This window comes from Phytophthora sojae, assembly GCF_000149755.1.
Source record: "Phytophthora sojae unplaced genomic scaffold PHYSOscaffold_3, whole genome shotgun sequence".
Taxonomy (NCBI): Eukaryota; Oomycota; class Peronosporomycetes; order Peronosporales; family Peronosporaceae; genus Phytophthora; species Phytophthora sojae.
The window spans coordinates 1,555,275-1,567,468 of record NW_009258117.1 but is presented as its reverse complement, the minus strand read 5'-3'; the positions used below and the strand labels follow the sequence as shown (position 1 = coordinate 1,567,468).

Here is a 12,194-nt window from a genome sequence, read left to right as displayed (position 1 = left end):
ATGGTGGAGCAGCAGCAGAGTGAGCAACCGCAGGCGCACAGGGCCGCGCGTGACCGCGCGAGCTCGGGCATGCTGCGCAAGGAGCTGGACATGCGCCTCACGGCCTACGTTCCGGCTGTGGTGCGGCGGCACCTCGAGCGGCAGGACCTGCAGCGGCCGCTGCCCATGCCCACGACCCACCGCACCATGGTGGTCAGCATGTTCGCGGACGTGTCGGGCTTCACAGCCATGACCGAGTCGCTGGCTGCGCGCGGACCGGTAGGCGCGGAGGACCTGGCCAAGCACCTGAACTCGTACTTCGAGCAGCTGCTGCGCCTCGTGTCCAGCGCCGGCGGAGACGTGTTTAAGTTTGCTGGAGATGCCATGCTCATCTTCTGGCCGGAGAGCAAGGAGGACACCATGGACAGCTTGCTGCGTCGTGCGTTGCAGTGTGCACTGCGCATTCAGTCGCACCTGCATGAGGCAGAGCTGGCCCGTGGTGTCGTGCTGAGCGTCAAGGTCGGAGTGGGGATCGGCGAGGCCACGATCGCGCACCTTGGAGGCGAGAGCGATGGGGCCACTACTCGCATTGAGTATGTTGCGGTGGGGCCAGCCTTGGAGCAGGCCTTCAGTGCAGAGCACAACGCTGAGGCCGGAGATGTGATTTGCTCCAGTGAATGTTGGAAGCGTGTTAGTGAGTTTTTCGATGGCGCACCTGTTCAAGGCCATGGTGACGAGATCGCCCATGGCAGCGGGTTCCACAAGGTCACAGGAGTGAACAAGCCGATCAAGATCTGTTCACGGCGGCCATCTTTCACGCGTCACGATGCACTTCTCCACACGCGCATGAAACAATACGTTTCTCGGGCTGTGTGGCCCTACTTGGATGCACACGACGAGTTCTGGGGCTCCGAACTGCGAGACGTCACTGTGTTATTTATTAACCTCGGCTTCAGGTACGCCTGTGCTCACGGGTTATCGATATGATGAAGGCTCACTCACATGTTGCTGTTGATGATTACGATCAGTGAACAAGATCTATCCCAAATGCTCGGAGCAAAAGAGCTGCAGCGTCTGCATGACGCGTTTGCCAACGTCCAAAAGTGCGTGTACGACTATGAAGGCACCATAAACAAGTTTCTTGTGGACGACAAGGGCAGCACTGTTATCGCCGCCTTTGGTTTGCCTCCAGTGACCCACGAAAACGACCCTATTCGAGGCATCTTGGCTTCTCTCGCCATCTGCGCCGCTCTTGGAAACACTGGGCTCAAGGCCTCGGTTGGCATCACGACGGGAACAGCATTATGCGGAGTTGTTGGTCACCAAGGCAACCGGCGAGAGTACACCGTGCTGGGCGACATTGTAAATCTTTCGGCCCGCCTCATGCAGCGCGCGAAATCGGAAGGTGGTGGTGTGATCACAGATGCCCCGACAAAGATCTACACGCAGGACGTGCTGCATTTCGAGATGCGTCCGGAGATTATGGTCAAGGGCAAGAACGAAAGCATCAAGATTCACCGACCATACCCACGAATGTCGATTCTGTTGGACTATCACCTATCGTCAGCTATCCAGCAATCCTCGCGGAAGACCAAGTTCAATTCTGTAAGACCCGCGGGCGGAATTGTGGGGCGTACTGGACGAGCTAACGCGTTGTCTGTTGTTAGCCGTGCTGCGCCGATGCAGAACTTGATGGAGAACATGCACCGTGTGCAGGTGCGAGATGCCCAGCGAAGAATGTCATTACGTGCTGATCGCCAACGTCTACCAGCTGAAGAACTCGTTGAGACTGAAAGCTTCATGGAGGTTCGCACAGCACTTCTGGACAAGTGCTCACATCTCAATCCGTTTGCTCCTTGCGGGGCTTTTATTCTCGAAGGTGATATCGGTGTTGGAAAAACGGTGGTACTTCGATCGGCCCTTGCGAGTCCCGAAGCTGGAGACTACCAGGTGCTGGTCGGCACTGCTAGTCCGTTCTCCACGAAGAAGCCGTACGCGATTTGGTCGGAGCTCATTACCAGAGGCGCGAGAGATATGTCGGGGGCCAATATCCATGTAAACGCCGAGCCCGCGCCTCCCCTTTCTCCAGACGTTGCGAACACATCAGCCTCAAACCCTGTCGTTCAAGCACCAAGCAGAGTGGCTGAAGCGGAGCGCCGCAAGTGCGTGGCGCAATTTGTGAGGCAGAAGATTTGCGAGGGGGCCGCTCCCAACACGACGCTGGTTCGATACGCACCTCTGTTGAATACGATCCTGGACACGGACTTCGACGCTTACCCTGACGTAGCTGAAGGTCTACGAAGTATCACCGTCCCTGACGAAGACAACAAGAGCGAGTCTGCAAATCAGGAATGTACCAACCAGAGCGATGAGGAAACGACGGAGGAGAATCAAAAACAAAACGAAGAAGAGATGCGCGCTTGCGGGTACGCCTTTGCTGAGAGTCCCGATCGGAAACTAAACGTGAAGGAAGAGGAGATCGCAGCGTGGTTCCTCGGGCTCCTCGAGATGGATCTAGCCCAGAAAGAAGAGGCTCGGGCGTCGTTGGGTGATTCTACTTGTGCGTACACTATGCAGGAGACGGTCGACGAGCAAGACGAAGAAAGTGAGTGGAGGCCGGTGAATCTCGATCTCAGTGGTATTCTGCTTCTGTGTGCTCTGTATGCCATGTCACGTGAACGTGCCACCGTGTTCTGCCTCGATAGCGCCATGCACATGGACGAAAAGTCGTGGACCTTGGTTGCTATCATCGCAAAATACTTCACCAATTGTTTGATCGTCGTTGGCACGAGACCACCCAGCTTGGCTCTGGGTGAGAACACGGAAAGCTCCTCGTTCCGCAAGCAGTTGCGCCTGCTGAAGCGCATGAAGTCGTCAACGCATACATCCCTCGAAATATTCAGCAGCGATGAGATTGAGGTGCTTTCACGACAGATTCTGAAAGTGCCGGCGATTCCTAGCAACCTCTTGGCAATTCTCGTATCGCGGTCCCAAGGAAACCCCCTCTTTCTGCATGAAATCATCGCCGAGATGCAGGAGCAGCAAGTGATCCAGGTGGACGAAAAGAGGGGCATTCGCAAATGCGAGCTGCACGTGCAGGAATCTTGGGGCGACAAGTCAAAGGCGCAGTTTTGCTTTGCTTGCCATGTCAGCTTCAAGAAAGAAAAAGACAAGGACAAGGACGCGGACGAAGAGACAGCTAAGAAAACCAAGCACCAATGCAAGTGCTGTGGATACATCTTTTGCGCGGAATGTACCCCGAAGGCGTGTCATATTAAGCTTCCGGGCAAGTCTACCGAGCCCGTTCGCCACTGCCGCACCTGCTACAATCTCGCATCATCCCGTCGACCCAGTGGTTCATCTCATGGCATCGGAGCCACTGTTGGTACCCTGAACGACAAGCGGCTGCGCCCCAAAGGTCGATTTCGCTCCATGTTTCAGTCTGGAAATGTTGGAGACCAAGCAGTATCGGTATCAGCGTCGTCAAAATCTCCCCCTGTGTCTGGTGCTCAGATGTTGACCAACCGCATCGCGCTACGACCGCCTCGAACCGTGAAGAGCGTGCTAACTACCATGCTTGACCAGTTAACGGTCTCGCAGCGAATGCTCATGAAGACAGCCAGTGCTATTGGACCCGTGTTTGATAAGGATACACTCCGCGGCACGTGCCCTATTGAGGCACACCTTTCACGATTCGTCCAAGATCTCGAAGACCTGGAGCAGTTGGCAATGATCCGCCGAATCGACACGTTCATCGGTGGTGTTCCCGCGGCGTCCACCCATTCCCCAGGGACTACTGGAGCTATCCTCATGACAAGACAAACAGCGCCACCAAGCAGCCACTTGAAGGTCAAGTTCGAGTTCAATCACGGATTCATGTGCGGTGTCATCCGGGAGCAAATGCTACGAGGTCAGCTGGACAAGCTCAACTCCCGCATTGCCGATTTCCGTGAGCAGCAGCAAAAGGAGCTACGTCACAAGTTCTTCGCCAAGGCCAACGAGAGTCTTTCTCGCCCGGTGCAGTTGAATGTCTCGACTTCTGTTGATGGTGGTGGTTTCGTGCGCCGCGCACTCACTCCAACCGGCGCGGGTATGGGCAACTCGCGATCTCCCGTGTTGAGTGACGCGAGACGGCAGCGTCGGCGCAATTCGCACTCAAGCATCGAAGTTTTTGGAGCCGATCGATCTCATTACGCGGCCCTCTCGAGCAATACAAACACTGGGTCGTCGGATTCATCGCCCGAATCGTCCACGACGCAGCAGCGGCACGAGAGCGAGTACGACGACGAACTGTCACCGGTGGTTAGTCCAAACTACGCCTCCACCGTTTCGTTGTTCACGTCGAGCAACACTTTTTACGCGCTGCCGACGTTCACGCGCCTGAAGGCTGGTCGCGTACTTGTCAAGAAGTACTGCAGCATGTTCTCGCACCTGAAGCTCAAGGGTCTCAAGAACGCTCGGCAGTGGAAGAACCGCTACGCCGTCCTGCAGAACGCCCGCTTGCTGCTTCAAAAGTACGAAGGCGATCCCATTGGGAACGCGAACGACTCTGCACCGCTGAAGCAAGGCACGAAGCACAGCACGATCCTTTCCCTCAAGGGCGCTAAGGTCTGCGCGTGCGACCCGGAGATGGCGTTGAAGGTCAACTGCTTCCAGGTCGAGATCTCTGAGTGGACCAAGAAGGGCAAACTCCTCAAGGATCAGCGCCGCTCCGTCGTCATCGGCGTCGAGAGCGAAGAGGAGGTCGAGAGCTGGGTCTACCTCATCCGCTACGCCATCGAATCGCTCGAAAGTCAGCCCGTCAGCCCGCAGCAGTAGGTCCTGTGCGCTGGCGAGACCATCTCTTCAAGTCCCAGTACCAGTACATAGTGTAGTCTATCCCCCCACGAGTTGTGGTCTTTGCATCGTCGACGGCAACAATGCTGGTTGTACCAAACCACTTCAACTTCCAAAACCCTAAAATGTAATTTTACACTTCCTTACTGTAATTTTAATATTTTTGGCGCGAAAGGGTATTTTTGAAGCTGAAACAAATCTGATGGCGATGGAGGGCGGCGGCGCCCAAGAGGACGAGGCAAAGGAACAAGTGGAGCTTGTGGAGCAGGGAGGAGAAGGTGGACGTGACGCAGACGCTGAGTGCGAGGAGAAAGAAGAAGAAGAAGAAGAGAAAGAAGAGAAAGAAGAAGAGAATGAAGAGCACGAGATCGTGGAGCTGGACGGGGACGAGGAGCAGCAAGATCAGCACCAGGAGGAGGAGCACAAGCAGGAAGAGAGCGAGGACGACGAGGTGCAGTTCGTCTGCAGTGTGGAGGGCTCCAATGGGCACCACAACGAGGAGAAGGAGGAGAAGCACGGGGAGGAGGAAGAAGATGCGGACGTTGTGGTGCTGGAGAGCGGTGAGTCGACCGGCCAAATCGCCAATGGCGAGCGTTCCACAGCCAACATGAACGCGCTCATGGCGGCCAATGGATTCGTGACACCGGCGACGCTGGAGGCGGAGCTCCAGTGCATCATCTGCCAGTACGCCATGTTTAAGGTAATCAGCTGCAGCGTATTGAGAGCAAAGCGGTTGGTGCCTTACTTGGATGAGTGCTTTCGTGGTGTTTTCTGAGCAGCCAGTGACTGCGATCTGCGGACACTCGTTCTGGTATGTTGACGAGGCACTTGCGCCCGGTTGTTGATGTCGGATGAAGTTTAATTTTTTGTGCCGTTGCTGCCAGCCGCGTGTGCCTTATGGACTCGTTCTTGACGCGCTCGATTGAGGAGGCGCAGTGCCCCATTTGCCGCGTCGAAATCTTGCAACCATTTGTTGCCAACGCCTCGCTAGCTTCGATGTTTCCGATCAACGTCACACTGTGGAATCTGGTTCAAGTACGTCGTACATTCGTGAGGTGTGCTCAAGAAAAACTTTACGTGTTTACTTACTGTGTGGTTTGCTGTGGCGCAGCTCCTTATCCCATCGGTCGCCGAGAGAATTTCTTCGTACGAACAGGAGGAGGAAGAGGATTTTACTCGCAAACTGGATCAACTCGATACCAAGTGGAAGGTATTCAATCTGGATGAGCAGGCTGCCAGGTATCATGGTGACCATGACGAGGACGACGCGAATTCTTCAGGACGGTGGGAGGAGGATCACGAAGGGCACGATGAGTACCCCGTGCTGAAAGTCGAAGACTCGGAAGACGGTAATCTACACGTCTCGAGGAATATTGTGCTGGACACGAACGATGAAAACGAAGATGGCTATGTGAATATGCGCGTCGGGATGGCGATCGTGGAGTTCCCCAGCGTTTTTGAGCTTTACAATGAACACCAGGAGTGCTCCGTGAACGTCATCAAGATGGAGGAGGACGAGGAAATGGCGGACGGGATGCCGTTTTTCATGAATGAAGACGGAGATGACGATGGATTCGTGTGCGGCTCGTATTACAACGAAATCACTCTCCGCGTCTGCGACGAAGGGGTGCGTGATGATACATTTTTGCGACGAAAGTAAGGGCGAAAAGTAACATATGCATATCGTGCTTGCATGGCAACGTGCAGGGAAACTGCGTGATGGAACGAACTCGTGGCGCCAGAGGCGGAGTTGTGATTTTTCCGGGCTTGCGCCTAGACGTTCCGGGTGGTACGAGAACTCCTTTATTGTTGCTTGTGCTTCCGCCACCTACTAATCGTTTGTGTTGCGATGGATTTGTGCGTGCTAGGCGTGTATACTTTCCGCTTTTCTGACGACTTGTACGGCCTTAAGTTGAGCATTACTACGCATCTGCGCGAGCCACACGAGATTTCGGACACTCCCGTGGCCGACTATGTTAGCCTCATCAACGACGAGGCAAGAAATGCTAATCGCCGCAATCATAGACACCATCATGATAGCGACAACGAGGACGACTACGACGAAGAAAACGAGTCAGACGACTCGTTTATTGTCGATGATATAAACGGCGCGGCGCATAACGAGGAACCTGTTGGCCGTTTTTCCGATGACGAAGAGAGCCACTGGGATTATTACAGTGACGATGAAGCCGCAGATGAGGAGAGAGAGCAGCGTCGAGTAAGACGACAGCGGCGATCAGGCCGAAGAGCCGAACGTGATGTCCAATTCGTCGAAGAAAATCAGGAAGAAGACGGGTTATCAGATGAGGAAGGTGAACAGGGACACGATGAGACCGAACACGCGGACGAACACGAGGAGGACGATCATGAGGAAGAAGAAGTGCAGCGCGGACGACGCAATGTTCGAGTTGTGGAAGAAGCGGCATTTTCTTCGGATGAAGAAGGAGAGCAAGACGGCCATGATGCTGAAGACGATGGTTATAAAGAGGAGGAGGAACACAATGAGTCGCACGAGGTTGTTCGGCCGCGTCGGCGAAATGCAAACCACATTCTTGACAGTGAAGACGACGACGAAGGCGCACAGGATGAAGACGAGCAAAAGGAGGACGACGTAAGTGATGGCGGAGAAGGCGAACACGATGAAAATGATGGAGAAAACGAGGAAGACGATGATGAGCATGGTGCTGCGATAAAGGAGGAAGAGGGTGAAGATGACGAAGCAATAGCTCGCAACCGCTCTAGAAAAATGAGTCGAGCCCAATGGTTCCAGGAAGACGAGTCGGACGAAGGAAACCCGCCGACGTCAGACGTAGCATCTTCGCGCGAGAGGGAAGACGAAGTGCCTGAGAGACCTCGGAAGCGAGCGCGAGGGCGGGACAGACAGGTGCGAGTCATCGACGAAGGCGAAAGTGACGAGGAGCAGGAACAAATCGAGCGCTCGATCGTGGCTGCCAACTCCTTGCATGGACATGACCACGAGGAAAATGCCGATGAGGATGGCGGCAATGACTCGCAGTTCCGGCGCGTGCACCAGTTTTACGATGAAGAGACTGATGAGCGTCACGCCTATGAAGACGCACAGCAGGATGAAGAAGATGCTCCGGATTACCCGGACGAAGAAGAGGAACAGTACCAGGAAGAAGACTACTATTCAGAGTAAGCCCTATTCAGGCAAAAGTTTTAGGAAAATAGCACAAGTATGAACCTGTATGAATCATCCCACTTGCTTTGAGTCACTAAAACATTATCTGGCTTTTGACCTGCGGAACAGAATCCTCCGCCCCTCGAGCCCGAGCGTCTTCCCTGAGAGCTGCCCATTCATCTAAGCGCTTCAAGTTTAGCGTGGGAGTTTCGTAAACGTACTCGTACCCTGGCGTTTGCAGAGCCCGCTCAAATTCTCGCCGAGCTTCATCAAGTTCTCCGCTCCGGATAAGGCACACGCCGGCATTGTTGTGGACGTGGCAGCTGTACGGATGAAGCTCGAGCAACTTGACGTAGTCTTCGCACGCCCGATCCACCTCATCCAGCCAAACCAGAAGCTTGAGCCGCTGGAGAGTCGACTTGAGCGTCCCCATGGGGGTGAAATAGTAAGCCAATTCCCAGATCTGCCGGCAATCGCCATCCACGCGCGAGCACCTTCCGTTGGTGACGAGGTATGTGCCACGCTGGTCTAAGATCCTCCAGTCCGTTGGATCCATCCTATTCACACAAAGCAAGTGTGTTAGCTCGATAAAATACGTCAGAACGATGCAATTCAGGAGATCGCACCGAAGCGAGTATTCCAAGAGAACATCCTCATTTTGCCAGTTCCCCATCATTTTTGTCGAGATGGAGAGCAGCGTACCAACGAGTACAAGACCTGCACCCATGTAAACGCTTTTCTGGCGTTGAGCGTGACGCCTACCACGCGCCGATCCTTCGGCTTCCACCACTTTGGCCCCAGTTTTGAAAAACCAGCGTGCCAGCGCTGCCCCTCCGTAAGGCACAGCAACAGTGCTACACAAGTAAGCGTATCGATCGCACCCGGCTGAAACCATCCCATGCTGGATAAGCCCCGAAACTGGCAGCACCATGACGACAAAGTACGCAAGTGCGAGGAGGTGCTGCGGTGCTTGTCGATGCTGGAACAGCCAGAGAGTGAACAGCGCCAGCGATGCCAACGCTACCAGCGAAAGCAGGTAGTCTGGATTGGTCACGCTCAGTTCTCCAGGTCGCAGTTGGTAGTGTGGGCGTAGCTTCGTGGGCCACACGATCTGGCGTAAAACCCAAATCGGCGTCGTGAGTGACTTGATCACGCGCTCGTAAAGTGTCAAGGACAGCACGTCGGCGTCACGGTGCATTCCCTCGTAATTCGACACCAGCATGACAGCGAGGAATGCAAGGAGAGTAGCGGCCACAGGGGCTTTCCCAGCGATGTACAGCCAACATTGTCGTGTGGTGGGCATGGGTAAATGAGGCTGCAAAGCCGCATACACCAGAACGTCGACCAGGAAGAAACCAACCGGCAGGAGGATGCACGCGCTCTTTGACAGCAGTGCGCTCAGATAAAAGACTGCAACAATAGCGAAATAGTTAGCAAACAACCGTCCGCTAGCTCCGATCAAAAGCGCCCACTCACCGCAACAGAGCAGGTCACTGCGTCCATATCCGCTAAACATGCTGACGCCCAATATTTCGTTTACACTTTCCACGTCTTTCGAAGCTCCACACAACTTCCGATACATTTCCTGTACGTACACGTAGAGCGCAAGGTTACTGAAGAGCGCGCACAGCGTGTACGGCTGCGCGGACGGCCACCCGACGACCTCCACGTGCACCGGGTGAACAGCAAACACCGTCGCACTGATGCAACAGCCGAGCCAATGCCTCTTCTCTCTTCGCCCTCGCGCTGCATCGTCCCCCTCAGCCCCCGACTTGATGTCCGAAAGCAATGCCAGGATATCGAGCAGCATCGCCGACGCTCGCGCCAACACTAACGCCGCCCCGAAATGCAGTGCGGCTGTCACGACCCGAATGCGCCACGAGTCGAGGCCGAAGGTCTGCACTTCCACCGCCTTGAGCAGCCACCCGAACGGCTCGTACACGTTGATCCGCGTCATGGTGAACATGGCGTAGAGGGTCTCCAGACTCAGGCCGCGCTGGATCACGTCGTTGTCCAGGAAGTTCTCCTGGTCGTCCCAGATGCGGAGGAACTCCCAGGCCGCGCCCGAGCCATCGTCGAGGAAGAGCGGCCACGTGTATAGCGCCAGGGCAGCGGCACAGAGGCAGAAGACCACTTCGCCCGAGGACAGCACGAGTCGCATTTGGCTCGAAAAGGATCCACGGCTGCAGCAAGGGGCGTGCGCGATTCGATTGGCTAATGCGATGATTTGATAGGGCTAGGGCGGAAGTTCAAGGTGTGTTGCCACCAGCGACTCACCACCAGCATGGCGCTGTTGCTGTTGCTACGTGTATTGATGGTGTTGTTGTTGGTACTGTTGTGCATCAACTGCTAGTACTGCCAGGTTTCTGGAGCAGAAGATGGTTCTACATGTACTGCAGCGATTCGTGGATGGACTTGACGCGTGCAGATTGCAGACTGTTGTCGGCCTTTTGAGTGGGATGCCAAGCGAAGAGAGCTGGCTGTCGTGCGGCGAATGCCATCGGGTGAGGCAGAAGGACTTGGTCGGAGAAGCTTCAAGCCCAATCTCGGGGAATCACTGCGAGCCCAGGGTCGGTACTGTGCTTCGAGACTGACCGCTGTCAAGCTCTTCTTGCGAACATGGGATACCGCTGTGTAATTCGTCAAGACTGACCTTTCATGGTCCTCCATCCAGACACGCTTGGCAATGATGCGGCTGGAGCGGCAGAGGCGGCATCGGTGGCTTTGCGTTGAAGTTTTCCCAAGTGGGGCTGGCGGAGAATTCGAGGCCAGCGAGCGGATGGCTTCAAGCGAGACGCAGGATGTATCTCAGCATTTCTTCAGCCGCGAGGATGCCACCGAGAAGCAAGCAAGCGATCAGCGTGGCCTGGAGTGGAGCGGACCAAGTTGGCGTCGGTCACCAACGCCCCACGCACAAAGGTACATATTTCTGAGTACGCGAGTGACCAAGGAGCCTTCTGCCGTCCGCCGTTGACTCTGCACCTGAACCGGCGGGACCGGTGAATGACCCTTTGCTGCCTGCCACTCAAGAGCTGCGCGCCTACGCGGCCAAGTGTGTAGACCAGTCCGAGCCAAGCAAGCAAGAGGCCAGGACACCGTATAAGACACGAATTCGACGCAGCATACCCAGCAAGTTGTGTCACGTGGATAATCGTCGCGTTTACACGCGGGCCGAGATGATCAAGACCAATTGCTGCTCACTACGAGCTGGACGGTGATGCATCCGGGCTGCCCGTCGCAATGCCCCACCCAGCGGTGCTGGGCCAGCGCTCGTCCGTCGAAATCTCTTCGCTCCAAGCGTATCCGCTCGCCTTGAAGCAACGAGGAACGACACCGCGGACAAAAGCCGGCGCCTCATCTCATAGGATTTGAAGCAAAGCGACCCGAGCTCGAGACGACTGCAAGATCCACCCAGCAACGCCGATCGCTTGCTCGCTGGACACTCACCAAATGCGGTGGTGGTGTCGGAGCCTCCGACTCGGAGGGAACGAACGGAACCGGCGATCTGGCTACTAGCCAGTGGCTAGCACGCACACCGAGGAGTCGTAGCTCGATGGCCCGTGTAGCAATTAGATTGGGAATCGACATGGATGGCAAGGTTGGCGGGCGATCAGCGCTTGACGGCGTACCGTAAGTTGAAGTACACGCCTGTGTTCTATGATAATTTTTGATAAAGCGGTAGCTCCACCAGTTGAGTCTTTTATTATGCGTAGGTACACCTATACAAGTGTGACCCTTTATCCCGATACCAGAATATCATACCGCGGAGGGGCTGTTTACGGCCTGCTAAAAATGCAAAGATACGCACCATACAAAAAGCAAGTGTGTCTTGCGTTTCATTGCCGACCAAACCAAACAGCCGAACGAGCTAAAACAACTGCTTGGGGTCCTAATTCCGCACCATCGTTGAAGAGCTTTAGCGCAAGTAAAGCTCTTCATGCTCTCGACTACGGCCGCCGTCTTGCATTTCGAGTGATGGCCCTGTCAATTTGAAGCGTTAAACGAGGTCGTTGCAGTCCTAGTTGTCATGGGGCTGCCGGCGCTTTACGGGCGAATGTGGTTGAACTTGCTCCCGGCTCACTTTACTGCTCTTGACGACCGGAAGCTGGCGTGGCATTGAAGTTGGGCCCAACCCAGGCGCTTCAGCTTGGCCAGCGGCCCAGCGACGACCGCCGACACGCAAGTCGTCCACGTTGAAGTGCGCGTCAAGATACTGCAAGTGTCGTGCACCTGCCTG

The 12,194-nt window shown here is 55.3% G+C and overlaps 3 protein-coding genes across 3 annotated transcripts; 2 read left to right on the top strand and 1 right to left on the bottom strand.

Moving 5' to 3' along the window:
- On the top strand, positions 1–4,797 carry PHYSODRAFT_312716 (hypothetical protein; the record flags this gene model as incomplete). Its single annotated transcript, XM_009524089.1, has 2 exons — positions 1–935; positions 1,008–4,797. The coding sequence occupies 2 exons, from the start codon at positions 1–3 to the stop codon at positions 4,795–4,797; spliced, it is 4,725 nt and encodes a 1,574-aa protein (XP_009522384.1).
- A 226-nt stretch (positions 4,798–5,023) lies between these two features.
- On the top strand, positions 5,024–7,975 carry PHYSODRAFT_496249 (hypothetical protein; the record flags this gene model as incomplete). The annotated part of the gene is made up of 7 exons (XM_009524088.1): positions 5,024–5,515; positions 5,595–5,626; positions 5,700–5,850; positions 5,927–6,442; positions 6,523–6,604; positions 6,684–7,028; positions 7,092–7,975. The coding sequence occupies 7 exons, from the start codon at positions 5,024–5,026 to the stop codon at positions 7,973–7,975; spliced, it is 2,502 nt and encodes an 833-aa protein (XP_009522383.1).
- A 787-nt stretch (positions 7,976–8,762) lies between these two features.
- Positions 8,763–10,127, bottom strand: PHYSODRAFT_410670 (hypothetical protein; the record flags this gene model as incomplete). Its single annotated transcript, XM_009524087.1, has 2 exons — positions 8,763–9,217; positions 9,434–10,127. Coding segments are annotated over 2 exons (1,149 nt in total), but the record flags the coding sequence as incomplete, so codon positions are not given.
- Between the last annotated feature and the right edge of the window lie 2,067 nt (positions 10,128–12,194).